At 49.9% G+C, this 27,749-nt stretch overlaps 2 protein-coding genes across 3 annotated transcripts in view; both read left to right on the forward strand.

Moving 5' to 3' along the window:
* Positions 1-27,749, forward strand: part of LOC307202208 (monocarboxylate transporter 13-like) — a 148,676-nt gene that overhangs the window by 57,777 nt on the left and 63,150 nt on the right. The gene's annotated exons all lie outside the window — the stretch shown is intronic.
* On the forward strand, positions 6,314-27,679 carry BCL6B (BCL6B transcription repressor). The gene is made up of 9 exons (XM_079951963.1): positions 6,314-6,450; positions 9,559-9,730; positions 12,525-12,746; positions 14,407-14,826; positions 16,911-17,020; positions 18,710-18,901; positions 21,246-21,376; positions 23,913-24,050; positions 25,671-27,679. Exons 2-9 carry the CDS (start codon positions 9,564-9,566, stop codon positions 25,800-25,802), a joined length of 1,512 nt encoding a protein of 503 aa, XP_079808089.1. The 5' UTR covers positions 6,314-6,450; positions 9,559-9,563; the 3' UTR covers positions 25,803-27,679.

Below are 27,749 nucleotides of genomic sequence, written 5' to 3' on the forward strand. Positions count from 1 at the left end.
GTGGGGGGGGGTACCAGCAGGGCAGGACTCCTGGGTCCTCTTGGGCAGGGGGAGGGGCAAGTGTGCCTCTAAGTTAGGTACAAGAAGGTGGGGGAGGGGAGCAGGACTCCTGGGTTCCCCTGGGAAAGGGGTGCGTGTGCCTCGGTGGTTCCCTTCTCCAGGAAAGAAGGCCTGGTGGGAAGCCAGGATTCTTGACCTTGCTTCGGAGGGCAGTTGAGTCTAGTGGGCGGAGGCAGGTCTAGGCACTCAGGCTTGGAAAAGGAGGGGGACTCGCGCTCTTTCTCTTTCCCACCCCCACCTCGCCTAGGGAGCTGTGATGCAGAGTTGCGTGTCTGAGACAGGGACTGGGTGTGCCAGTCTCCCAGTCGGTCGGGGTCTGCATGTCCTGGCACGCCTGGCAGGGGAGCGGATCCCATCCTGCTGCTTCCGCTGTCTGCCTTCGGCAGTGAGGAATCCGCAGTCAGAGCTCTTGCGCCAGCCTTCCAGGCGCACTCGGACTACAAATCCCATCGGCGGAAGGGCAGGCTGGATGGCCTTTGGGTGCCACCTTCTTAAGAAGGAGTGGGATTCCGTGGCCGTCGCAAGGGGGGGGTCCGAGCTCACCCTTCCGCAGCTGAGGACCCTCCAGGTCGCCTGGACTACGAATCCCATCAGGGAAGGCCGGTGTGGCACAGCGGTTAAAGTGCTGGACTAATAATAATAATAATAATAATAATAATAATAATAATAATGTTGTGAACATTAAATGAGAACCACGTGCGGCATTTTTGAGTTCATTGCAGGAAAATGGTGGGATTGCAATGCAATACCATTAAGTGCAATTAAATAAAATAAAATAATTAAATTAAATGGTTGTAACTAAACTAGAATCCCAAAACTGTTCGGTGATTCTAATGAGAGGTGCGTAAATATGCCCTGCTACCCTGAAATGAGAGTCGACACTTTCCCCTATTTCATTTTTCGCCTTGAGGGGCAATGTGTGGGGTGCCCCGTTAACTTTAGAACAACAAGTCTGTGAGGTAGGTCAGGCTGCCTGATATATTTCGTGGCAGAGTCGAGATCTGAACCCGGATCCTCGGAGGTTTTGTTTTCGTTTGCCGTGGATGAAATTGGCGACGGCGTCTCATTGCTACAGCATAGGTGGCGCATTGGGTCAGTGCGCCAGAAGGTTGGTGATTCGAGCCCACCCAGGGGTGACTGGGGGGGGAGCAGGATTCCTGCATCGAAGCGGGTTGGACTAGATGACCCTCTGGGTCCCTTCCCAGGGGCTGATGGGAGTTGTAGTCCAAAACATCTGGACGGCACCAGGTTGGGAAAAGGGTGTCTTAGCTAGCCAAGGAAGGTCCCCAGAACCTCTTTTCTGCTTCTAACGCCAGAACTAAGCATTTAGACGCCGGAACTAGGTATAAAGAAACCAGGGCATGTGCAGAGTGCAAAAGACGCGAGGAATTCCTGGTGGTAAGAGCCATTTGATAGCAGAATGGACTCCCTCATGATGATCTCTCCTTCTTTGGAGGCTTTTCTTTTTTTATATATAATACATTTTTTATTCTTTTTCCATAACAAATTATACATCCAAAACATCTTTTTTACATCCAAATTCCTCCTTATTGACTTCCTTCCTCCCGCCTGAAAAACCTTCCTAGTACTTACTTTCTCCACATTTCTTAAATTTAAATTACACCACCATATTATTAATTAATTTTTTTACAATCTAACAATATTCCTCCCTTTTCTCTTCACGGAGCTTCCTTAAAACTTACAAACGTTATCTGATTATCACTTAATTTTTGCATATATTCAATAAATTTCATCCAATCTTCTGTAAATCTTTGATCACGTCAGTTCCGGATCCTTCCTGTTAGTCTATCGAGTTCCGCATAATCCATCATTTTCATTCTCCATTCTTCAATCGTAGGTAACTCTTCTTGTTTCCACTTCTGGGTCATCAAAGTTCTTGCTGCTGACACTGCATATAAAAATAGCTTCCTATCTTTCGTATCTATCTCATTACCCTTCCATTACCGATTCCTGCACTGCAGTGGGGCTGGACTGGATGACTGCTGGATGCCCCCCTCCCAACTTGCAAGCCTACGATTCACGTTCATATATACGCCTGAAGGTGATCCGGAGAGGTTTCTAAGGAAGGAGGCGGGGATTTGACCTGCCAAGCGAGCTCACATATACCCCCCCCCAAGGGAAACGGACGTGAATCACTGTCTCGTTCGCCCTGGCACACTCCCAACCTTATAATGCCCTCTTTATCAATCTTGGCTGCGGCTCAAACGCTTTAATAGACACTGGAGAGCCGGAAAGAGCAAATATTGCCACAGCTCTGTGTGTGGGATGAGTCGGGGAGGGAACGGTGGGGTGGTGCAGTGGTTAGAGCGCAGGTCGGTCCTTTACGTCGGGCCAAAGAAGCCTTGGAGGGGGGGGTGAGGGGTGGAGAGAGGGCTATAGATCAGGAAAAACAGACATCTGGCAAGGAAAGGGTGGTTCTGCAGCCAGCTGCCACATTGGCACTCTGGCGGTCTGGACCGAGGCCTGGTCCACAATTTTCTTCCGCCCAAGGCAAGCAAGCGTCTATTTTTAAGGCTGGACACGCCCCCCCTGCTGACCGCTGCAGCGTTCTGTGAAATCCGAAATCTAAATATAATACGAATCCACAGGAGTCCTTTTTGCTATTTCGGACCTGGGAACTTCTTCCAACAGCTCACAAAGTCTCCCCAAACTACCCAGCTGCCCCCAGGAACTCAGTTCTGCCTTTGCAGGTTTTCCAGACATCCCACCCACTGGTGGGAAGCGGGTGGCGCTGTGGGTTAAACCACAGAGACCAGGGCTTGCAGATCAGAAGGTCGGCGGTTTGAATCCCCGCAATGGGGTGAGCTCCCGTTGCTCGGTCCCAGCTCCTGCCAACCTAGCAGTTCGAAAGCACATCAAAGTGCAAGTAGATAAATAGGTACCACTCCGACTGGAAGGTAAACGGTGTTTCTGTGCACTGCTCTGGTTCACCAGAAGCAGCTTAGTCCTGCTAGCCACGTGACCCGGAAGCTGTACGCCGGCTCCCTCAGCCAATAAAGCGAGATGAGCGCTGCAACCCCAGAGTTGGCCATCACTGGACCTGATGGTCGGGGTCCCTTTACCTTTACCTAGCCGTGTAAGGGACGCAGGTGGCGTGGGTTAAACTACAGAGCCTAGGGCTTGCAGATCAGAAGGTCAGTGGTTCGAAGCCCTGCGACGGGGTGAGCTCCCATTTCTCGGTCCCAGCTCCTGCCAACCTAGCAGTTCAAAAGCACACAGTGCAAGTAGATAAATAGGTACCGCTCCAGTGGGAAGGTAAACGGTGTTTTCGTGCGCTGCTCTGGTTTGCCAGAAGCGGCTTAGTCCTGCTGGCCACATGACCCGGAAGCTGTACGCCGGCTCCCTCGGCCAATAAAGCAAGATGAGCGCCGCAACCCCAGAGTCGGTCACGACTGGACCTAATGGTCAGTGGTCCCTTTACCCTTTACCTTTACCTAGGTTTTCCAGACACCCCACCCACAGCACCACCCAAAAGCTTCCCATTTATTTCATCTCAACCCTGCGAAGTAGATGATGCCGAGAGAAGCAGGGACTGGCCCTAACGCCAATGAGCCTCATGAGTCCAGTGAGGGAATTCGAACCCGACTCCAGTGCTCTAACCACTGCGACAAACTGGCTCTCAATAGAGAGGGCCGTTTATTTGCTCATTTCGTTTTGATCCGACCAACGAGCGGAAGGGGGTGTGCATGGCTCTCTCCCCTCGTCCTGATATCCTCGTGTGGTAGGACAGGCTGAGAGATGGTAGCCGAGGCAGAATTCGAACCCAGATCCCAGTCCAGCCCTCTACCATGGGTAGGCAAACTAAGGCCCAGGGGCCAACCTGCGTATGGTCCGGGAATCAGTGTGTTTTTACATGAGTAGAATGTGTCATTTTATTTAAAACGCATCTCTTGGTTATTTGTGGGGCATAGGAATTCGTTCTTTCTCTTTCCCCCCCAAAATATAGTCCGGCCCCCCACAAGGTCTGAGGGACAGTGGACCAGCCCCCTGCTGAAAACGTTTCCTGACCCCTGCGCTAAGCTATAGCTTGTTTAAAAAGTAAAGGCAAAGTTCGGAAGGCAAAGTTCGGAAGAGAACTTTAAAGGGTGCCTCTGGAACCGTGCAGAATTCGCACTCGTCTCAAGCCAGCTCTGGGATCCAGCATGCCCATTTCAGCACGGCTAAGTCTCTCCAGCGGCATGTTTTCCCGACACAATGTAGGAGGAAGACCAAGTGTGCGGATAACTCAGTCCGTGGCAGATGGCAAGGCCTTATTGGTGTTGGCACCCCAGTTATGGCTGTTCACATTGCAATCACTGAATGCTCTTCTGCATGGAACTGGAACAATATCCTCTCACCTAGAAAGCTAGTCTGTCAGCAACGAGGGTGAAACCGAGTCCCCTCCCTGACACTGCGGCGGGTTGAGCTAGAGGACCCTTTGGTGTCCCCATCAAACTGTGTGGTTCTGTGATTTTATAACAGGCCAGTTTTTAGCGCATGAGAACCACCCTCCTGCTATATAACAGTCCAGAAAGGGGTCAGCAGACTTTTTCAGCAGGGGGCCGGTCCACTGTCCCTCAGACCTCGTGGGGGCCGGACTATATTTTGGGGGGAAAAATAAAAAATGAACAAATTCCTATGCCCCACAAATAAGCCAGAGATGCATTTTAAATAAAAGGACACATTCTACTTACGCTGATTCCTGGACCGTCCGCGGGCCGGATTGAGAAGGTGATTGGGCCGGATCCGGGCCCCGGGCCTTAGTTTGCCTACCCATGGTCCAGAGAGACAGGTTTGCTATCTCACCTGCTGTTTGGAAGAACCGGAACAGAAGAAGAGCAGAGGTTACAAGGAAGGAAGGGTGTTTGGGCTGGGTGTCCATCAATATGCGGATGATACCCAGCTCTACCTCTCTTTCAAATCAGAACCAGTGAAGGCGGTGAAGGTCCTGTGTGAGTGTCTGGAGGCGGTTGGAGGATGGATGGCGGCTAACAGATTGAGGTGGAATCCTGACAAGACAGAAGTACTGTTTTGGGGGGACGGGGCGGGCAGGTGTGCGGGACTCCCTGGTCCTGAATGGGGCAACTGTGCCCCTGAAGGACCAGGTGCGCAGCCTGGGAGTCATTCTGGACTCACAGCTGTCCATGGAGGCGCAGGTCAGTTCTGTGTCCAGGGCAGCTGTTTACCAGTAAAGGAGAGACGCAGGATGAGGCCAGCTCCTCTGTTTGTGCCTGGCGTCAGAGGAAGCAAGTCTCTGGGTTTTGCAAAAACCACACAGGCAGGCGCCAGAAAAAAACCTCTGCCCTCCTGTGAAGACAGCGCATAGCCATGGCCTGGCTAGTAGCCGTCTAGATTGGTGGCCATTGCTGCTTCTTGTGGCGGGGAGTTCCGCAGCTTAACCGTGTCCCAAATCTTCCAACACTCACTGGAGTTAGGAGAGAAGGGGAAATCGACTTTTTCTCCGTCCACAATCTCCATGCAGCGCCCCTTTCCATTCCCACCTGCGTGGAGTTGGGGGGGGGGCGGAGAGACAAATGCCCTCGGCACATGCTCAGAGGCACTCTGCCTCTGTTACGGCTTCGGATATTCCACTGCCGGGGGAACTGGGGACCCCTACCCCCCCCCCCGCCGCACTCTTCCCGCCGTCCTTTGGCTCCGTTTGAACTCGGGACCAAAAACTCAGGAAAAGCTGGGGGGGGGGGCGGTCAGGAAGAGGGGAGGAAATGGTCTCATGCAAACAGGTGCTTCCTCTCTCCGGCCTTCGCCCACCCCCAAAACAAGAAAAGAACAAAACCTTACAAACCCCTCCAACGCGCGCCCTCTGCTTGCGAGAAATCTCACAATGTAAGGAAGCGTGAAACAAAGTCTAGAAAAAGCCTTAGGGGTTGGGCAGGGGGCTTTGAAGCAGGGACCCCCCCCCCCCCCGCCACTCAGTGCGTTTGGCAAGATATCAAGATTTGGCGAACTGGAAGAAGGCAGCCAGGAATTTTTTGCGGGGGTCTTGCTTAAATCTTTGGGGTTGTGGGCTAAGACGCGGAGCAGTCTCCCTGAGTTGTAAGCGCCCCCCCTCTTTTTCCTGAAAGCGCTATAAATACACCCACTCCTGCCCCCCCCCCAAAAAAAAACACACAGACACACCTCTCTCTGCTTCCCAGTACAGCTGAGCCAAACTTTGAAAAGGAAGGATGCGTGACTTAACACCGTTTCCTCTCCGACGTTATAAAAAGGCCATACCGGCCCGGCCGTCCTCTGAGGCTGGTTCTCGGGGCGCCGCGGCTTCAGGGGGGGGGTGAAAGGGGGTTCAGCTGGATCTCTGGCCCCCTCCCCACCTGAAGCGGGCAGGGACAGCACTTGCAGGCGGCTCCAAGAAAGACCCTGCGGGACAGGGCGGTAAGGACTCAAAGCCAGGCGTTCCCAAGGACGCGCAAAAGGGGGTGAAGGGCAGGTGGGGTTTTTTTTCCTGGGGGGGGGGAACGGGGTTCAAGGTGTGAAGGAGAGGCTACCACTAGCCAAGAGGGCTATGATCTGCGCCGTCCCCTGTCGGAGGCAGTAAATGCGTCTGGATGATAGTCGCTGCGGGGAGAGTTTCTCGTGCGCGCGGGTCCCGGTTGCGCGTTTCTCCATCGTGGGTACCAGCTTGGCCCACCGGGAAAATAAGTTGTGGGGGGGGGGGGACTAGATGAGTCCAGGGTCTTCTTAGGTTCTTAGCAGTGGGCTGGGAGGAAACGGGACCCCCGGGGGTGGTTTGGTGGGGGGAGAGGCGGCGGTCTCGGTTTCCATGGTCTCATGCGCTCGCCTTGCGCTTTTCTCCCCCAAAGGCGCAGAACATTAGAGGCATCTCCGCAGCATTGCGCAGGTAAAGGACACTCCATTAAAAATAAAAAATGTACAGTGGTACCTCGGGTTAAGTACTTAATTCGTTCCGGAGGTCCGTTCTTAACCTGAAACTGTTCTTAACCTGAAGCACTACTTTAGCTAATGGGGCCTCCTGCTGTCGCTGCGCCACCGGAGCACGATTTCTGTTCTCATCCTGAACCCGAGGTATTATTTCTGGGTTAGCAGAGTCTGTAACCTGAAGCGTATGTAACCTGAAGCGTATGTAACCCGAGGTACCACTGTACTGTATCAATATAAATTTATATTTGTGACATCAAATGATTATGATTTCAAAAAAATCAAATCAAAATCCTGGGAACTGTAGTTTCCCCCTCGGGGTGCGATGATTCCAAGGAGCTTTGGAGAGCTGCAGTTTCCAGGACTCTTAAGGGGCTTTGAACGCACAGTGCGTGGGCAAATCTGAAATCCCGTTGAGGTTTAAGAACCCTGGGAACTAAAGTTGAAGCCTTTCGCAGAGCTACAATTCCCAGCACCCTTTAATCAACGACAGCGCCCGAGATTCTCTGGAGGAGATGGAAATGTGCTTCGGATGTACGGCGCGTACGCACCGGACCGGGACGCGGGAGAGACCTGAGTTCGAATCCCCACTCGGCTGTTAAGCTCCCTGTCACTGGCTCTCCGCTTCACGTGTCTCGCAGGGTTGTCGTGGGGGTTAAATGAGGAGGGGGGGGGGTAAAGAACCATGCGCGCCCCTTTGTGCAAACTGGAGAAAAAGGCGAGATGTAAATGCAGTCGGTTGATCCATCAAAATATTTGAAGGTGCCTTGAATCCCGACTCGGGAAGAAGGCAGGATAAAAATGCATTAAATAAATGCAACAAATTTGATGCAGGGAACTTTGGATCGTGGGAGCTAGGTTCTACAGATGCAAGGGATCGTGGGAACTAGGGATTCCTGGGAGGGTTTTTCCGTGACTTCTTGGAGCTGCAAGCGGCCGCAAAAGCCAGGGCGCCAGGACTTCTGCGTTCTTCAATAAATGAATGGCGGGAGGATCAAAGAGGCGGCAGACAGCCAGGACTCCTGGGTTCTGCCCTCCAGCTCTGAGCTAAGTCCCTGGCATGAGAAGGCTGTCCTGTGTGCGGTGGACTCCCCTTTGATAGATGATTCTAAACAGAGCTCAGGTGGCCATCTGTCAGGGGTTCTTCAGCTGTGATCATTGCATTGGGGGGGGTGGACTAGATGGCCGCTGGGGTACCCCTCTCTCGAGTTCTCTATATGACTCCAGGACACCCGAGCTCATGGCAGCTCAGTCGACAGAGTGTGAGGCTCATTCTCTCTCTCTCTCTCTCTCTCTCTCTCTCTCTCTCTCTAATTTTCTAATTTACATTTCAAAATATCCATTTAAACAACCTTAAATCAAAGACTTCCTTTCTTCCTCTTCCGTGGTTCATTTTGCATACCAAACATCCCTGCATGTTTTACATGAACCAAACCATTGTTACATCCATCAAAACTTATTATTTACACTGCTGGATTTATCTTAATGCTACCAGCGTGTTTTTAAAGGAACACAATTTTCACCCATGTATTCAGTCAACATTTTCCAATCTTCTCTAAATGCATGTTCTTCTTTTTCTGTATGTTAAATCTGCAAGTTGCGTGTATTCCATCAATTTAAGTTGCCATTCTTGGGACCTCGCTCGTTTTCCATTTTGGGGCTAACAAAACACAGGCCGCAGTAATGGCATACATAAATAGTCTTTTTTTACACCCTCTGAATTATCCCCAGCAAAGAGGACTCTGTGTTGTTGTTTTTTGAAAGGTACTTTTAAACGTTTTTTTTCAATTCATTATATATCATTTCCCAATACTCTTTTGCCCTTTCACAAGTCCACCACATGTGATAAAACGTAACCTCATTACATCCTCAGCACTTACCCGATTATGACTTAAACATTTTAGTCTACTCAGAGTTAAATACCATCTATAAATCATTTTCAGGTAGTTGTCCTTCAATGAATAACATGCTGTGAATTTCAAATCACTCTTCCAAAGTTTTTTCCCAGAGATTCAAATCTATATATATTTTGTGTGTGTGTGTGTGTGGATTTCTCTCTCTCTCTGTGTGTGTGTGTGATCTTTGAAGTTTTCCTGCTTTTGGTGCAACTGTATATGCTTTTAGTTTAGTTTCTTTTCTTTCTTTTCCTTTTATAGATCATCTTTACTGCATTAAAAAAATTACAAAAAAAGAAAACAAATTAATCCTTACACCCACATGTACCAAAAAGAAAACGATACATAAAAGAAAATATAAAAAGGAAAGGAAAAAGAAAAAGAAATACTTGTCAAGCTCACAATATTATTTAAGGAGTACAAACCATCGTTCAAATCTTCTAGACACAAAATTCATAGCAACACATTACCTTCATATTCTCTCTTTCTTTTTCCCCTTTTACCACTGCATTCTTCCTATTCCTCTAAACTGGTTTGAGTCCCTTGTGTGTTAACTGACTTCCCTCTATATATTGTGTCCAATATTTATTGCTTAGCAGAGTGGGAGGCTCTTAATCTCAGGGCTGCGGGTTCGAGTTCTGCAACGGCGGGTTGGGCTAGAGGACCTTTGGTGGTCTCCCCGATTCTAAGGCTCTTCCCGCTCCCGCAGGCGCGATGGCCGGGCCACGCGACCAGAGCGACGTGCGCGAATTCACGCGCCACTCCGGCGACGTCCTGATGAACCTGAATGAGCTCCGGAAACGGCACTTCCTCACAGACGTCACCTTGCGAGTGAGGGGTTGCCCGTTGCAGGCCCACAAAGCTGTCCTCACTGCTTGCAGGTGAGTGTCCCACCCTACTTGTGTGTGTCTGTGCCACACATGGCCAAGGGGGTCCGCAGGAGGGCAAGCGCAAGAAGGAGCAACAAGAGCGTGTGGCTGAGGAGCGCTTGGTTCAGTGCCAGATTCAAGACCTTTCGCTTCATGCTCATCTGGAGAGATGGGACATTAGCCAGCTGTGTGGTTAGATACCCTCCAACATTTATCCGATGGAAATAAAGGTAAAGGTAAAGGTACCCCTGCCCGTACGGGCCAGTCTTGACAGACTCTGGGGTTGTGCGCCCATCTCACTTAAGAGGCCAGGGGCCAGCGCTGTCCGGAGACACTTCCGGGTCACGTGGCCAGCGTGACATCGCTGCTCTGGCGAGCCAGAGCCGCACACGGAAACGCCGTTTACCTTCCCGCTGGTAAGCGGTCCCTATTTATCTACTTGCACCCAGAGGTGCTTTCGAACTGCTAGGTTGGCAGGCGCTGGGACCGAGCAGCGGGAGCGCACCCCGCCGCAGGGATTCGAACCGCCGACCCTTCGATCGGCAAGCCCTAGGCGCTGAGGCTTTAACCCACAGCACCCACAGCGCCACCCGCATCCCTAATTACCGTGGAATAGGGTGTCCCTATTTCCATCCGATGGAAATAGGGACACCCTATTCCACGGTAATTAGGGATGCGGGTGGCGCTGTGGGTTAAACCACAAAGCCTAGGACTTGCCGATCAGAAGGTCAGCGGTTCAAATCCCCGCGATGGGGTGAGCTCCTGTTGCTCGGTCCCTGCTCCTGCCAACCTAGAAGTTCGAAAGCACAAAGTGCAAGTAGATAAATAGGCACCTCTGTGGCGGGAAGGTAAACGGCGTTTCCGTGCGCTGCTCTGGTTTGCCAGAAGCGGCTTAGTCATGCTGGCCACATGACCCGGAAGCTGTACGCCGGCTCCCTCGGCCAATAAAGCGAGATGAGCGCCGCAACCCCAGAGTTGGCCACGACTGGACCTAATGGTCCCTTTACCTTTTAAACAAGTTTTAGCTTAGGGAAGGTGTCAGCAAACTTTTTCAGCAGGGGGCCGGTCCACTGACCTTCAGACCTTGTGGTGGGCCGGACTATATTTTGGGGGGGAAAGAAAAAAAATGAATTTCCTATGCCCCACAAATAACCCAGAGATTCATTTTACATAAAAGCACACATTCTACTCATGTAAAAACACCAGGCAGGCCCCACAAATAACCCAGAGATGTGTTTTAAATAAAAGCACACATTGTACTCACCCTGATTCCTGGACCATCTGCGGGCCACATTGAGAAGATGACTGGGACGGATCCGGCCCCCGGACCTTAGTTTGCCTACCCATACTATAAAAGGGTCTGGAAACCGTTCCTGATGAGGGACAGTTGAAGGAGTTGGGTGTGTTTAGCCTGGAAAAGAGGAGACTCAGAGGACGCACGAGAGGCGATTGGGACGGATCCGGCTCCTGGGTCTTAGTTTGCCTACCCATGGCTTATGACCCCACTCTCTTGGGGGCCCCCAAAGAAATTAAAAAGGGGGGAGGACTGCATTTACATTTCCAGAATATAAGATAAAAAACAAATAAAATAAAACCTACCTACAGCAACAGAGTTTTGTGTTATGTAGGCTCCTATGAAGCTCACAATGGAAATTATCATTGACTTCGGATTTCAACTCTACAGTGGTGTCACATAGTCATAACACACTTATAACGTTATAAGTTGACTAGTGTAGCTGAGTCCCCGGTCAGATGGGCAGGCTACAAATAATAAAATTATTATTATTATTATTATTATTATTGGCCACTCATCTGACTGGGTTGGCCCAGCCACTCTGGGCGGCTTCCAGCACAATATAAAAGTATTCGTGCCGTGGGAAGATCCAGGAGCTGTGATGTCCTGGGAACAGCAAGGGTCTCGTTTTGATATTTTATCACATTATTATTATTATTATTATTATTATTATTCTGTTGGGAGCCGCCCAGAGTGGCTGGGGAAACCCAGCCAGATTGGCAGGTTATAAATTATTATTATTATTATTATTAATAATAATAATAATAATGCTGGTGGGAGCCGCCCAAAGTAGCTGGGGAAACCCAGCCAGATTGGTAGGGTATAAATAATAAATTATTATTATTATTATTATTATTATTATTATTGTTATTTCTGTTGGGAGCCACCCAGAGTGGCTGGGGAAACCCAGCCAGATTGGTGGGTATAAATAATAAATTATTATTATTATTATTATTATTATTATTATTATTATTTCTGTTGGGAGCCACCCAGAGTGGCTGGGGAAACCCAGCCAGATTGGTGGGAATAAATAATAAATTATTATTATTATTATTATTATTATTATTATTTATTATTCTGTTGGGAGCCGCCTAGAGTGGCTGGGGAAACCCAGCCAGATTGGCAGGGCATAAATAATAAATTATTATTATTATTATTATTATTATTATTATTATTTATTATGCTGTTGGGAGCCATCCAGAGTGGCAGGGGAAACCCAGCCAGATTGGCAGGGTATAAATAATAATAATAATAATAATAATTATTATTATTATTATTATTAATAATAATAATATTCACAAATCCTAACCAGGGTGCTCCAGAACCACAGTCTTGCAAAGAAAACCATGGTTTGCACTATATGAATGCCCCACACCCCGTCATAGAACATGGCCGCAACTAGAGCATGCTGGGAACTGCGGTCCCTTCTCCTCCGCCTGCAGGAGCGATGCATGCTGGGACTTGCGGTCCTCTTGCCCTGACCCCTCTCCTTCTTCTCTGTGCCCTTCGCAGCGGGTTTTTCTACTCCATCTTCCTGGGCCAGGGGGGCCACGAGGTCAGCGTGCTCACCTTGCCCAGTTCCATCGAGCCCGCCGGCTTCCAGGCCCTCCTTGACTTCATGTACACGTCCCACCTGGTCCTCACACCGGGCACCGTGCCCGCGGTTCTGGCTGCTGCCTCTTACCTGCAGATGGAGCACGTGGTGGAGAGTTGCCATCGCTTCATCCAGGCCAGGTATGCAGGTGGGGAGGGCAAGAGGGGTGCCCCCAAAGAACATAGCTGTCAACCGTCCCTTATTTGGCGGGACAGTCCCTTATCCCAGCGCCATGTCCCATTGCTGTCCCTTATTGATGATGTCCCTTAAATTTCCCGGGTTTCAAAGGAAGCAGCTCCTCTCCCTCCCTCCCTCCCTGCCGGCCAGGGAGGAGGGAGGCGCCAACTGTGTTGCTTGGCTGCGTTGCTCACCCAGTAAGGAGTCTAAGAACGACTGGGGGGTGGGGCTTGCATGCCTTATGCCAATCAAATCGGCCGCGTTGCCTGGGGACTCGCCTTTGCTCAGCGCTTCCCAGCGGAGAGGGGACGGTGGTTTTCCTTGCTGCATCCCCTTTGCCGGGTTGCTGCGCTGTGGGAACCACCACTTGAGGCTTCATTTGGCTGCTGGCTGGGCTTTCTGCCTTTGGCTCGGAGGGGCTCAGAAGTTGAACATACCTGTGCTCAGAAAATCCCTTATTTTTGAGGCTGCTGATCCCTTATTTTCGAGGCTGCTGGTCCCTTATTTTCAAATCTGTAAGTTGACAGCTATGCCAGAGAACAAACCACAGAGAAATGGGTTGGAAGATTCGAGGCAGGCGCAACGAAGCACTTTTTTAGGCAGAGGAACTGCGGAACTCCCTGCCACTTGAGGCAGCGACCGCCGCCAACTTGGATGGCTTTGAAAGAGGACTGGACCAGTTCGAAAAGGCTAAGGGGGGGGGATATTAGCCAGAACGGCTATTCTCTGCCTCCATAATTAGAGGCAGCAAGTACTTCTGAGTCCCGGTGGCTGGAAAACGCAGAAAGGGAGCAGGGTCTTGTGTTTGAATCCTCCCTGGGGGTTTCTCATCGTGGGAATCTGGTTGGTCGCTGTGAGAGCAAGACGCTGCCGGACCAGATAGGGGCCAGTGAAATCAAACGTGGGTGTGAAATTCGTCAAAATATAAGCACTCTGTCGTTCTTAAAATATATCTGGGAGGCTTGCCTAAGGAATAAGCTTTGAGCGGGTGCTAGGACCAGTCTGGATAGTTAGCCTTGGTGAAGACTTGACGTTTTCGTCCCCCAAAAAGTTTTAGATTGAGTTTCCACTGAAATGAGGCTGCATTTTAATGTTTTTAATGTTGTATTTTAATCTTGTTTTTGAAGTTGTATTTCAATCAATTGTTTTTATATTTGGCGTTAGCCTGGGGAGGGTGGGGTATAATTAAAATTATTATTATTATTATTATTATTATTATTATTATTATTGAAGCAGACCGGAGAGGGGCCCTTCCTCATCTTAACGGCAGCCGTGGAAGTCTGGGAAGATGACAACAAAGGCTTCTTTAATTCAGAAGCCCAATCCCACTTCCTCCTTCACTGGTTCAGGGCAGACAAAGCATTTTTCCCCATGCAGCCCAGTGGAACTCACTGCCACAGGACGGCTTAAAAAGAGGTGGTCCAGGCAGATTCACAGAGCAGCCAGCCATTGAAGGCAACTAGCCAGAATGGCTAAGCTCCGCTGCCTCAGTCGGGGGGCGGCAAATGCTTCTGAATAATCCCAGTTGCTGAGAGTCAGAGGTCCTGTGTTCAAATTCTGCCTGTGGGTTTGAACGGGACGCTAGCCCTTCTGACTTTCTTCTGTTCTGATGTTCTTACGCAGCTACGACCGGGTGACCTTCTTCCTGACCCCCCCAGCGCCCACCTTCCTCCGCCACAGACCCCTGGAAGACGCCGGGGGGTCCCTTGCCCCCAGTTTCCCAAGGGAGGGCCAAGAAGAACCCCCCGCCGTCGCTGGGGCCTCCAGCTGCCCTCTGCCGGCTCCCTACTGCCCGAAGGACAAGGAATTGGGGTCTGCAATGTCGCCGGGGGCCGGGGACCAGTCCCCTCCGGGCCATCCAGCCTCCCCCCGCGAGTCCAGCGGCTGCGCCCCCCCAGGTGCGGACCCCAAAGCCTGCCACTGGAAGAAGTATCGCTTCATCGTCCTCAACTCCATGCTGCGTGAGGGGAGGCCGGACCCCCCCGAATCGCACGGCCAGGCCGGCCAGGATCGAGACCCCGGGAACGGAAGCCACCGTCACAGGTCAGGGAGCCAGTAGGGGCTTTACAGATGGACTGCGGCCTGCAGGTTGGGAAAATGGTGTTTAGTTTCCTCTTGGGGGGGGGGGGGTAGGACAGCAGGCAGAGGTCAGCTGGGTGCAGTATAAGCTAAACAAGCTATAGCTTAGGGCCCCACTCTCTTGGTAGCCCCCCAAAAATTTAAAGAGAAAAAAACTGGATGTACATTTCTAAAATTTAAGATACGGTTCCGCCGCTGTGAGAAGCCAAGTTACAGGGAACCAGGTAGAGGGCCTTCTCGGTGGTGGCTCCCGACCTGTGGAACATCCTCCCACCAGATGTCAAAGAGATAAACAACTACCAGACTTTTAGAAGACATCTGAAGGCAGCCCTGTTTAGGGAAGCTTTTAATGTTTAATAGGTTATTGTATTTTAGTGTTCTGTTGGAAGGCGCCCAGAGTGGCTGGGTATAAATAAGAAATTATTACAGTAGTACCTCGGGTTAAGTACTTAATTCGTTCCAGAGGTCCATACTTAACCTGAAACTGTTCTTAACCTGAAGCACCACTTTAGCTAATGGGGCCTCCTGCTGCCGCGCCTGCTCTGAGACCTGTGATGAAAGACTGTGAAAATCCCTGAAACCAGAAGTAATCGACTAGAAATATTATCTTATAGAATTAAACTAAATAACAAAAATCAAAAAGTTTAAGGGGATAAATCAGAAAAACCTAGAACTGAACAAAGCCTTAACGAGATGCCGGCTACAAATCTCGTTTCACTGGACTATTCAGTTTCCTCAGAAGGAAATCGAGAAATCGTAAACTTTAAATGTTTTTAAACAAACGCAAGAACAGGGCTGAAACGCTCCCCTGAGTTTACAAAAAGGGTTTGAAAACCGAAATGGCAGGTTTTAGACATGTTGTTGTTGTTGAGTCGTTTAGTTGTGTCCGCCTCTTCGTGACCCCCTGGACCAGAGCACACCAGGCACTCCTGTCTTCCACTGCCTCCCGCAGTTTGGTCAAACTCATGCTGGTAGCTTCGAGAACACTGTCCCACCATCTCGTCCTCCGTCATCCCCTTCTCCTTGCGCCCTCCATCTTTCCCAACATCAGGGTCTTTTCCAGGGAGTCTTCTCTTCTCATGAGGTGGCCAAAGTATTGGGCCTCAGCTTCAGGATCTGTCCTTCCAGTGAGCACTCAGGGCTGATTTCCTTCAGAATGGAGAGGTTTGATCTTCTTGCAGTCCATGGGACTCTCAAGAGTCTCCTCCAGCACCAGAATTCAAAAGCATCCATTCTTTGGCGATCAGCCTTCTTTATGGTCCAGCTCTCACTTCCATACATCACTACTGGGAAAACCAGAGCTTTAACTATACGGTCCTTTGTTGGCAAGGTGATAGCACAAATTCAAAGAAAGGAATAAAAGATAAACTGTTTTAGATTTTGAAACAAACCCAAGAACAGGGCTGAAATGCTCCTTTGGTCTAGATGTTACTGCTGATGTTAAAAACTTATTTCTAGTTGATTACAGCGGTACCTCGGGTTAAGTACTTAAGTCGTTCTGGAGGTCCGTTCTTAACCTGAAACTGTTCTTAACCTGAAGCACCACCCTTCTCTTCCTTCCCCCTTCCCCTTTTTATGAACATCACCCGCTCTGAGACCCCACAGCTAATTCTCCCCTGGCCTCCTCGCTGGCCCAAATAGGACTAATTCAGCCAGCTAGCCCTGGTGACTATCTAATACAGTGGTACTTCAGGTTAACTCAGTTCATTCTGAAGGTTCGTTCTTAACTTGAAACTGTTCTTTACCTGAAGCACCACTTTAGCTAATGGGGCCTCCTGCTGCCGCCGGAGCCCGATTTCTGTTCTCATCCTGAAGAACAGTTGTTAACCTGAAGCACTATTTCTGGGTTAGCGGAGTCTGTAACCTGAAGCGTATGTAACCCGAGGTACCACTGTACTTCTCATTTCAGGGATTTTCACGCTATTTCATTTGTTTTGTGTAATTCCTCGGTCCTTTGTCTTTTTTCTACTGTGATGAAAGACTGGCTATAAATAGGAAGAACGTTTTCTGCCTGGCTCTGACCCTTCCTTCCTTCCGCTCTTGCCCAGGCTGCCGTCCTCTCAGCCCCACTGCTCCGCCTGCAACCAGCCAGCCCCCCTCCTTTGCTCCCACCCTCCAGAGGACGCGTCCATGGGGCAGGGAGACCCCTGTGGTTCTGGTGAGTAGGAAGGGGCGGTTTCTGTTTCTTTTCCAATCTGCCCCCGTAGGAACCGAACCCGGACCCTGTGGTCGCCATCGGGCGCCTGTCTTCGTGTGCCCCCTCCTTGGGAGGGCCGGGAGGGCCGCAACACGAGGATGGGGCCTTTTTGGTGGTGGCTCCCCACTTGTGGAATGCTGTCCTCAGGGAGGCTCACCTGGCGCCATCATTAGACATCCTTAGGCATCCCTTATCTGCCAGGCTTCGAATTATCTGCAGCCTGCTTGAGGGGGTGAGATGTTTCAACCCTGCTTTTTCCCAAAGCGAGATCGCAGAGGGCCTTCTCGGTGGTGGCGCCCGCCCTGTGGAACGCCCTCCCGTCAGATGTCAAGGAAATAAACAACTATCTGACTTTTAGAAGACATCTGAAGGCAGCCCTGTTTAGGGAAGCTTTTAATGTTTAATAGGTTATTGTATTTTAGAGTTTTGTTGGAAGCCGCCCAGAGTGGCTGGGGAAACCCAGCCAGATGGGCGGGGTATAAATAATAAATTATTATTATTATATTATATCTGAAGGCAGCCCTGTTTAGGGAAGTTTTTAATGTTTGATGTTTTATCGTGTTTTTAATATCCTGTTGGAAGCTGCCCTGAGTGGTTGGGGAAACCCTGCCAGATGGGCAGGGTATAAGTAATTTTATTATTATTATTATTATTATTATTATTATTATTATTATTATTATTACTATTATTAGTTTTCCTCCTGTGCTGGTTCTAACATATGCTTTTGTCCATTTATATGTTGTAAGTTGCTCTGAGTTCTTCTGGTTAAAAAAAAAGTGACTGATAATTTTATTTTTTTTTTAATTCCTTTTTTCCCCCATTCATTACATACATCTCAATTTCTTAACATTTACTATATATATTCCTTCCTCCCTCCCCTCCGAGACTTCCCCCAACTTCCGCTCCTCGTTTGTTTCTATTTTCACCCACTTTGCTATCTCTTAAAAGTTATTAATAAAATAACATCAATCCTAAAAACCTAAAAATAAAAGTAAATACACCATCATATTTCACTATCTTCTAAACATTTTCTAATGCTGATAATGTGGATGTTTATTTAAACCCTGCCGTCAAGTCTGTTGACTTTCTTTGTTTCTGCAAATATAATAGGAATGGTTCCCAATCTTTTTCAAAGTCTCTGTTGCATTTTTCTCTTAGTCTCTCCGTCATTTTTGCCAGTTCTGCATAGTTCATCAACTTCTCTTGCCATTGTTCTTTAGGGACTGATAAATTTAATCAATGAATAAGTCTCCATCTCTCCGCATCAGTTCGCAATTCATTTATTTTTCTAAAAGGGCCTCGTGAAAATCCACCAGGATTTTAGTGCGAATTTCTCGTAACGTGCACAGGGTCAAACGCCTCGTTTTCACATTTTTGGCTAAGCGAAGTTGCATATCGCAACACCTTTTTAACACATAATAATAATAATAATAATAGATGAGTCAGTTGGTTAGAGCATGGTGCTGATAACGCCAAGTTGCGGGTTCGAATCCCGTACGATATTCCTGAATGGCAGCGGGTTGGACTAGATGACCCCCTAACCCTAACCCCTTGCAACTCTACAATTCCATGAGTCTATGAAAAAGGGATTCTGAGGCAGAGAGAGTGTTTTTGCGCAAACCCAAACGCCTCATGCTTGTGACTCCCCAGGAGCTGGCCCTTATGACTACAGTGCCTGCGACTTAGGATACCTGGAGGAAGATGAAGAAGAGGGGGGAGGAGGAGGAAGGAGCCCCCCAGACTCAGGAAGCGCCTACGAGGAGAAGCCGTATAAATGCCATTTCTGCAACTCGGCCTTCCGCTACAAAGGGAACCTAGCAAGCCACAGATCTCTGCATACCGGTTTGTTTTGCTTTACTTTGAACAATGTCTAAACTGGGCTTTCATCCAGAACATGGGCTCCGGGCCGGTGCATATAAAACTCAAATGTCTATACAGTGGACGCTCGGGTTGCGAATGTGATCCGTGCGGGAGGCACGTTCGCAACCTGCAGCGGTGCGTCTGCGCACGTGCGGGTTGCGATTCGGTGCTTCTGCGCATGCGCGAAGTGCAATTTAGCGCTTCTGCGCATGCATGACTGCCGAAACCCAGAAGTAACCCGTTCCAGTACTTCCAGGTTTCGGCAGTCCGTAACCCGAAAAAACACAACCCGAAGCGACTGTAGCCCGAGGTATGACTGTATATCGATATATCGATATGGATCAAAACAATAAATTAAACTTCAACAGGGACCAATGTCAGGTTCTGCACTTAGGCAGGGAGAACCAGAATGACAAATATAAGATGGGGGACACCTGGCTTACTAGCAGTACATGCAGTGGCGTAGCGTGGGGAGTGCAGGGGGGGGCCGGCCGCACCGGGCGCAACATCTGGGGGTTAGGGTTAGGGGGTGCAAATCCACGGGTTAGGGGGCGCAAATTACTTGCCTTGCCCCTGGTGCTGACAACCCACGCTACGCCACTGAGTACATGCGGCCTAGGACCCTCGTACCTACCGTATTTTTCGCCCTATAGGACGCACTTTTCCCGCCTCCAAAAATGAAGGGGAAATGTGTGTGCGTCCTATGGGGTGAATGCAGGCGCTTTCGCTGAAGCCTGGAGAGCAAGAGGAGTCGGTGCGCACTGACCCCTTTCGCTCTCCAGGCTTCGGGCAGCTCTCCGCAACCCTTGGGAGCCCGGTGCGACTTCCCGCCGGGCTCCCTAGGCTTGCGGATAGCAGCCTGTTCTGGGCGCTGGGTCAGGGGAAGCTCGGGTCTCCCCCGCCCCAGCCCCGCGCCTGGGAAAAAAAAATTCTTTATTTCCCCCCCCCCCAAAAAAACTAGGTGCGCCCTATGGGCCGGTGTGCCCTATGGGGCGAAAAATACGGTAAATAACAACACTTTGGAAGTCTTGAGACCCAGTGAGGTTAGATTGGACTCAACCAGGGGCAGGGCCTTTTCAGCTCTGGCCCCGGCCTGTTGGAACACCCAGCAAAAGAAGCTAATGGTATTCTAATCTGCATCCGCAGAAGTCTAGTTCCCACATCAAGGGAAGGAATAGTCCTGCTCTTCTCTTCCTTGGTTAGAGCCCACCTGGAGTCCAGTTTGGGGCACCACCATTTAAGGATATTGATAAGCTGGAAGGTGTGCAGAGGAGGGCGAAGAAGACGGTCAAGGGTCTGGAAACCAAGCCATATGAGTGAGGAGATTTCACCCCTCCCATATCCAAGAATCTCCTGACGAGTCTGCTGATTCTCCAGAGAGGAGGAGCAGTGTTCTGCTTTCTACTTATTCAGCTCCAGCACCAAGTCAGTCAGTCAGTCAGTCAGTCAGTGTGTCGGAGAGAGAGAGAGAGACTGAGTGTTAGAGATCGTGTGTAGAGATAAGGTTGCTGCTAAGAGCAGCTGCAGACACTCAGTGCAGCATTCATTTATGCTTAGACCCATTTAGCTCTGTATATAGTTTTGTATTATAGTTATAGTTATAGAATAAAAGAAGATATTCTACAGAGCTGCTCTCCGAGTCATTTATACTCTGCCAGACTCTGCTATACTCTGCTGTGCGACGACTGTATTGTGGAAGTGAATCCGGTGCTCACAACTCTAAGCTGTGAGTCCACAGCACTTTGACCTGGTGGTCTCTGGAAGTGCTACCCAGCTCGCCTAGCCCAGTCGGGGTTGAAGCGCATGAGTCCAGTTGGTGACACTGGCTCAAGGGCGATGCTGCCAATGAGGAATGGTTGAAGTAGCTTGGTATGTTTAGCCAGGAGAAGAGGAGGCATGAAGGCCATCTTCAAATACCCGAAGGGCTGCCCCATGGAGGAGGGAGCAAGCTTGTTTTCTCCTGCTCTGGAGGGTAGGACTCGAACCCGTGGCTTCAAGTTTCAAGAAAGGAGATTCCGACTAAATATTAGGAAGAACTTTCTGACAGTAAGAGCTGTTCGACAGGGGAACGGATTCCCTTGGAAAGTGGTGAACTCTCCTTCCCTGGAGGTTTTTAAGCAGATGTTGGACGGCCATCTGTCATGGATGCTGTAGCTGAGATGCCTGTATTGCAGGGGGTTAGGCTGGATGACCTTTGGGGGTCCCTTCCAGGAGTCTATTCAGAATGGGGAGATGGAGTCCCCTATCGGTGGGTGAGGGGGGCATTCAGAATAGTGTGACCGGCCCCTGAAGCCTCACCTGTGCCACTGCTACCTGTCACGCTTAGGAGAGAAGCCGTACCACTGTGGGATTTGCGGCGCCCAGTTCAACCGCCCGGCCAATCTCAAGACTCACCTGCGTATTCACTCCGGGGAGAAGCCCTACAAGTGTGAGACCTGCGGATCTCGTTTTGTGCAGGTAAACAAAAAAGTGGGGAGAGATACCTGGCAGGTGTGGAGGACTCCCTGGTCCTGAATGGGGCAACTGTGCCCCTGAAGGACCAGGTGCGCAGCCTGGGAGTCATTCTGGACTCAGCGCTGTCCATGGAGGCGCAGGTCAGTTCTGTATCCAGGGCAGCCATCTACCAGCTCCATCTGGTACGCAGGATGAGACCCTCCCTGCCCGCACTGTCTTGGCAGAGTGGCGCATGCTCTGGTTATCTCCCGCTTGGACTACTGCCATGCGCTCTACGTGGGGCTGCTTTTGAAGGTGACCCAGAAACTACAACTAATCCACAATGTGGCAGCTAGACTGGTGACTGGGAGCGGCTGCCGAAACCACATAACACTGGTCCAGAAAGACCTACATTGGCTCCCAGGACGTTTCCAAGCAAACGTCCAAGATGTTTTCATCAAAGTGTTGGTGCTGACCTTGAAAGCCCTAAACGGCCTCGGTCCAGTATACCTGAAGGAGCGTCTCCACCCCCATCGTTCTGCCCAGACACTGAGGTCCAGCTCCGAGGGCCTTCTAGCGGCTCCCTCCCTGCAAGAAGTGAGGTTACAGGGAACCAGGCAGAGGGCCTTCTTGGTGGTGGTGCCCATCCTGTGGAACGCCCTCCCTTCAGATGTCAAGGAAATAAACAACTATCTGACTTTTAGAAGACATCTGAAGGCAGCCCTGTTTAGGGAAGTTTGATGTTTTATTGTGTTTTTAATATTTTGCTGGAAACCACCCAGAGTGGCTGGGGAAACCCAGCCAGATGGGCGGGGTATCAAATAATAATGCAGTGGTACCATTCCGGAGCCCCATTCACAACATGAAAAGAACGCAACCCGCATCTGTGCGGGTCGCAATTTGCTACTTCTGCGCATGCGCGTGACGCCATTTTGAGCATGTGCGCATGCACGAGCGGCGAAACCCAGAAGTAACCCTTTCCGGTACTTCTGGGTCACTGTGGGATGCAACCTGAAAAGATTTAACCTGCAGTAAACATTGGATAGTGTTTTCGAGGTTACCAGCATGAGTCTGACCAAGCTGCGGGGGGCAGTGGAGGACAGGAGTGCCTGGCGTTCTCTGGTCCATGGGGTCACGAAGAGTCGGACACGACTAAACGACTAAACAACAACAACAAAAAACATAACACCTGGGGCGCGGGTGGCGCTGTGGGTAAAACCTCAGCGCCTAGGACTTGCCGATTGCATGGTCGGCGGTTCGAATCCCCGCGGCGGGGTGAGCTCCCGTCGTTTGGTCCCAGCTCCTGCCCACCTAGCAGTTCGAAAGTACCCTTAAGTGCAAGTAGATAAATAGGTACCGCTTTATAGTGGGAAGGTAAACGGCGTTTCCGTGTGCTGCTCTGGTGCCGGTTCGCCAGAGCAGCTTCGTCACGCTTGCCACGTGACCCGGAAGTGTCTCCGGACAGCGCTGGCTCCCGGCCTCTTAAGTGAGATGAGCGCACAACCCTAGAGTCTGTCAAGACTGGCCTGTACGGGCAGGGGTACCTTTACCTTTACCTTTAAACATAACAAGAGGTTTGACTGTAATAATAATAATAATAATAATAATAATAATAATGTGGGTGGCCGCCCATGAATCACCCTCTCTATGCTGGGTTCCTCCCTATTTGCCCCAGCGAAGGGCTCCCCCACATGGTGGCAGCTGGTATTGCACCCTGGTTGAGGGGCAGTTGGGTTCTGCCATCCAGGTTCAGCTGATTGATCAATTTGGTTAGTTCCCGCACCCAGATTTCCTTTATTTACACCTGCAGCCTGTGCTATCCTGGAGGCTGAAGGTATGCAGTCATAGAACCTGTTGTAAACAAAAATTCCCCTTCTTCCCTTATGGGGTTTCCAAGAGCCCATATAGAGTCCTTACATAGGTTCCCTATTGGTAGGAGAGAATAACAGAGGCCAACCAGAGAATATGGAGAAGCAAAGCAGCTAGTAAGCTTGATCTTTATTGATCTGTTGCAACAGGGTGCTCCCCTCACACGCAGGAGAGAGGAGAATCCCAGAAAAATGGCTTGCAAGGCCTTATAAAGACTTTTGAAATTGCCCACCCTGTAGATCAAGACCACCCCCAGAAACATCATACATACATCACAGAAAAGGCGGTCTAAAACAGAAATTTGAATATTGTTTTTCTCCTGTTGTTTATCTCCTGTCTGGCAGGTTACTTGATTGGATTTCCTGGGTAGCCTGGCCAGTCTTTTGTAAGGATAAATACTTAGTTCCTGGGCCAGGTCACAGGCTCACACCCTATTCAAACACAGACATACCCTTAAGACAGGATTTGTGAAGGAAAAGACAATGGGGAGGCTTTTCCACTTTGACCTTGCAGAGAAAACATTTGGTCAGTTTGGGAATCAAAATGGTTCCAGATTGGCCTTCCTGTGCTGATCTATGTATGTGGTTGGTTGGTACAGTTATGAACATTACCATATATCGAAGACCTCAAAATTCCTATCACAAACCGCAGAGCTGTCCACCCGTCGGTCATTCCTCCTTCCTTCTCCCAGGTTGCTCATTTGAGAGCCCATGTCCTGATCCACACCGGGGAGAAGCCCTACCCCTGTGGGACGTGCGGGAGTCGATTTCGGCACCTCCAGACCCTGAAGAGCCACCTCCGTATCCACACGGGAGAGAAGCCTTATCATGTGAGTGGAGAAGGAGCTTTTTCATGGTGTGTTTGGTGTGGTGGACGAGAAACATGTCTTGGTGACCAGGGGCGTAGGAAGGGGGGACGGGGGGCGGTGCACCCCAGGTTCCATCATGGAGTGGGGCGGGGGACAAATTATCAAGGAACAATTACTGCCCTACTAGAGCGGTTCATAATTTATTTATTTTTAAATGTCTCCTCCAAAGGCCTTATCTTACTACACTAGGGATTACAGTGGTGCCCCGCAAGACGAAAGAGTTTTCCGTTTTGGAGGTGCTTTGCAAAACGAATTTCCTATGGGCTTGCTTCGCAAGACGAAAATGTCTTGCGAGTTCCTGCGGGTTTTTTCCCCTCCCCCCCTTTTTCTAAGCCGCTAAGCCGATAAGCCGCTAAAAGCCGCTAAACCGCTAATAGCGCTAATCCGTTAAGCCGTCAATGGGCTTGCTTCGCAAGACGAAAAAACCGCTAGACGAAGAGACTCGCAGAACGGATTCTTTTCGTCTTGCGAGGCACCACTGTATATAGCTATATATGAAATTTCATGCATATCAGTTAATATCTTGACCCTCCTCCAGGACAATACAGTGGACGCTCAGGTTGCAAACGTGATCCGTGCAGCATGCACATTCGCAACCCACAGTGTTCACAACCCGCAGCGCTGCGTCTGCACACGTGCGGGTCGCGATTTGGCACTTCTGCGCATGCATGCGCAAAGGGCGAGTTAGTGCTTTTGCGCATGCGCCAAAACCCAGAAGTAACCCATTCTGGTACTTCCGGGTTTGGCGCGATGCACAACCCGAAAGCGCCCAACCCGAAGCGCCTGTAACCCAAGGTATGACTGTACAACTTAGCAGCAGCATAAAAGACAGTATAAAATCATGAATGACAATAAAATTCAAAGTTCAGAAATCAAAATGGGGGAAATCCATCTAATAAGTGCAGTGGTACCTTGGGTTACAGACTCCGCTAACCCAGAAATAGTGTTTCAGGTTACAGACTCCGCTAACCCAGAAATAGTGCTTCAGGTTAAGAACTTTGCTTCAGGATGAGAACAGAAATCATGCTCCGGCGGCAGCAGGAGGCCCCATTAGCTAAAGTGGTGCTTCAGGTAAAGAACAGTTTCAAGTTAAGAACGAACCTTCAGAATGAACTGAGTTAACCTGAGGTACGACTGTATTAGATAATCCCCAGGGCTAGCTGGCTGAATTAGTCCTATTTGGGCCAGCGAGGAGGCCAGGGGAGAATTAGCTGTGGGGTTTCAGAGCGGGTGATGTTCATAAAAAGGGGAAGGGGGAAGGAAGAGAAGGGAAATAAAAGATCAGGCTGAATTCAAATTAAAAGCCAGGTGGAATAGCTCTGTATTACAGGCCCTGCAGAAAGAAGTTAAATCCTGCAGGGCCCTGGTCTCATGGGACAGAGCATTCCACCAGGTCGGAGCCACCACTGAGAAGGCCCTGGCCCTGGTGGAGGATAGTCTGGCTTCCTTAGGGCCCAGGACCCCTAAACTATGGTTATTCATGGACCTTAAGGTCCTTTGCGGGGCACCGGGTTGGGGAAAGCCGCCCTGCAGCACTCTGGGACGTAGGCGCCCGCCTTGACACCTGTCTGTTTTCCGCAGTGCGAGAAATGCGACGTCCGCTTCCGCCACAAAAGCCAGCTGCGGCTGCACCTGCGGCAGAAACATGGCGCCATCACCAACACGAAGATCCGCTACAAAGTCCTTGAAGGCCCTTACGCCGGTCTCTGCTGAGCGGGGAGCGTTTTGGCCGGATCCAGAAATCCGCCGACCAGCAGATTCTGCGCTCAGGTATCTGAGTGGAATCATCTCTGTCCTGCACCTGAGAGCTGGACCTTTTCGGTGTCTGAAACTCAGAATATCCGACGCCCTAAATGGTGCGCGTCACATTCTTGCATAGCTGTCAACTTTTCTTGCAAGGAATCCTATTCGGAATAAAGGAATTTCCCTTAAAAAAAGGGAAACGTTGGCAGCTATGCATTCTGGGTGACTGCATTTTTTCATGATTTAAAGAGGTTCCTGCAAATAATTATATCTAAAAAAAGAAACATTCAGACGTCTGCCGGATCCAAACCCTGAAATTTAGATAATTTGGCGAGTTTCGAATGTTTAGATTGAGAGCTGATTATTATTCAGAATCAGGGCGGGGGAGATACTGAGCAAACATTCTTGGTTCATGCCCCCAACTCCCAAGATATAAACCCACTAGGCGCTACTCCCCTCTTGGGGGTTAGAGAAGAAACCCCAAAAGCTGATGTACGGCTCTGCAGGCAGAGCCGTGATAGTAAAAGCAGAATTTCCAAGCCATGTCTAGTCTCTTGCCTTCTTAGTTTATATGTTCCTTTTTGTGCCGCCTGGGAAGCGGTGCAAAAACTCGGTGCTTGAGTAAGGCAGGCGAGAAAGTCTGCGAATTAGGAGCAGAAAAAGCTGTTACGCCTGCTATGCACCTCTCGGGCTGCATAAATGCACCGTCCCTTAAAAGCGCGCCCTTTTCCCCAAAGGATTCTGGGAACTGTAGTTTGCTGAGGCCGCGAGGGGTTAAAAACTACAGTGCCCAGAATTATTTGGGGAAAAGAATTTGCTTCCGATGTGCTTTATACCTTAATACCACAAAGTTGTAATTTGTTAGGGGCTGCTGGGAGTTGTAGCGTGGCTCATTAGCAATGATCAAACCCTGAACAAACTAGAGTTCCCTCCCATAATTCACTGGAGGGGGACCACGGCTATGGATCCCCAAGATGCTTTGGGGGCTGTGGATTCCCAGAATCCTCTGGGGCACATTCAGCCCAGAACTTGACTCCTTTGACCAGCAGAGTCTCTCAGGCAGACTTTTCTGACAGCCGGACATTCGAACCCAGAACCTTTTGCATGCAAAGCAGGGGTCCCTGCTACTGACCCCACACCCTAGCTATGGACTCTGCTTTTCTCCTCCACAGGACATAAGCTAGAGTTAAGAGGAGTTTATTAGAATCATTGTTCGACTTCATTTTTTTTTTTTAACGTTATGTGTAGTGTACTTTCCTCTTTCTAAATGTGTTATTTTGCTGGCCAAATCTGTCTTGTCTGTTCCTAGTGCTCCATTGGTATTCTTGATGATGATTATTATTATTATTATTGCTGCTGTTTCCTTCTTCCGACTGCGATGCTGCTTTGTTTGCCAATCTTCCTCTTAACATCGAAGAGAAGTTGCGGGTTGCGTGGGCCGATTCCACCTCGTACCATTAAAGCGCTGTGCTATACCACTTTAAACAGCCACGGCTTCCCCCAGAGAATCATGGGAACTGTAGTTTGTTCATGACGCCGAGAGGGGAGCCTTCTATTCCCCCCCACACAGAGCAACAGTTCCCAGAATTCCCTGGGAGGTGAGATTGACTCTCATGGGAGTCCTGGGAGCTATAGTTTGCTGCGAGTGTTGAGACCCCCACCTGCCCCTCGTAGTACTATAGTTCCCAGAGTGCTTTAACCATCGATCCCTCTTCCCAGAGGATTCTGGGAATTGTGCCTCTGCAGTAGGGGCGGCGGATGAGATAGGGTCCCATATTTCAAGAAGTAAAAATCCGGACACAAAAAGCTTTTCTAAAGGAAAGTTGTTGAGCCCAGATTTCCCCGGATACTTATCATATATAATCCTAGAGTTGGAAGAGACCACAAGGGCCATCGAGTCCAACCCCCTGCCAAGCA

The sequence above is a fragment of the Podarcis cretensis genome, assembly GCF_951804945.1.
Source record: "Podarcis cretensis genome assembly, chromosome: 13".
NCBI classification, from domain to species: domain Eukaryota; kingdom Metazoa; phylum Chordata; class Lepidosauria; order Squamata; family Lacertidae; genus Podarcis; species Podarcis cretensis.

Bases quoted from the DNA above. Each gene is read 5' to 3' on its own strand.
- BCL6B (XM_079951963.1), top strand. From the start codon at position 9,564: ATGGCCGGGCCACGCGACCAGAGCGACGTGCGCGAATTCACGCGCCAC. The intron at 14,827-16,910 runs GTCAGGGAGCCA...GCTCTTGCCCAG, and splicing joins AACGGAAGCCACCGTCACAG to GCTGCCGTCCTCTCAGCCCC. The intron at 18,902-21,245 runs GTTTGTTTTGCT...TGTCACGCTTAG, and splicing joins CCACAGATCTCTGCATACCG to GAGAGAAGCCGTACCACTGT.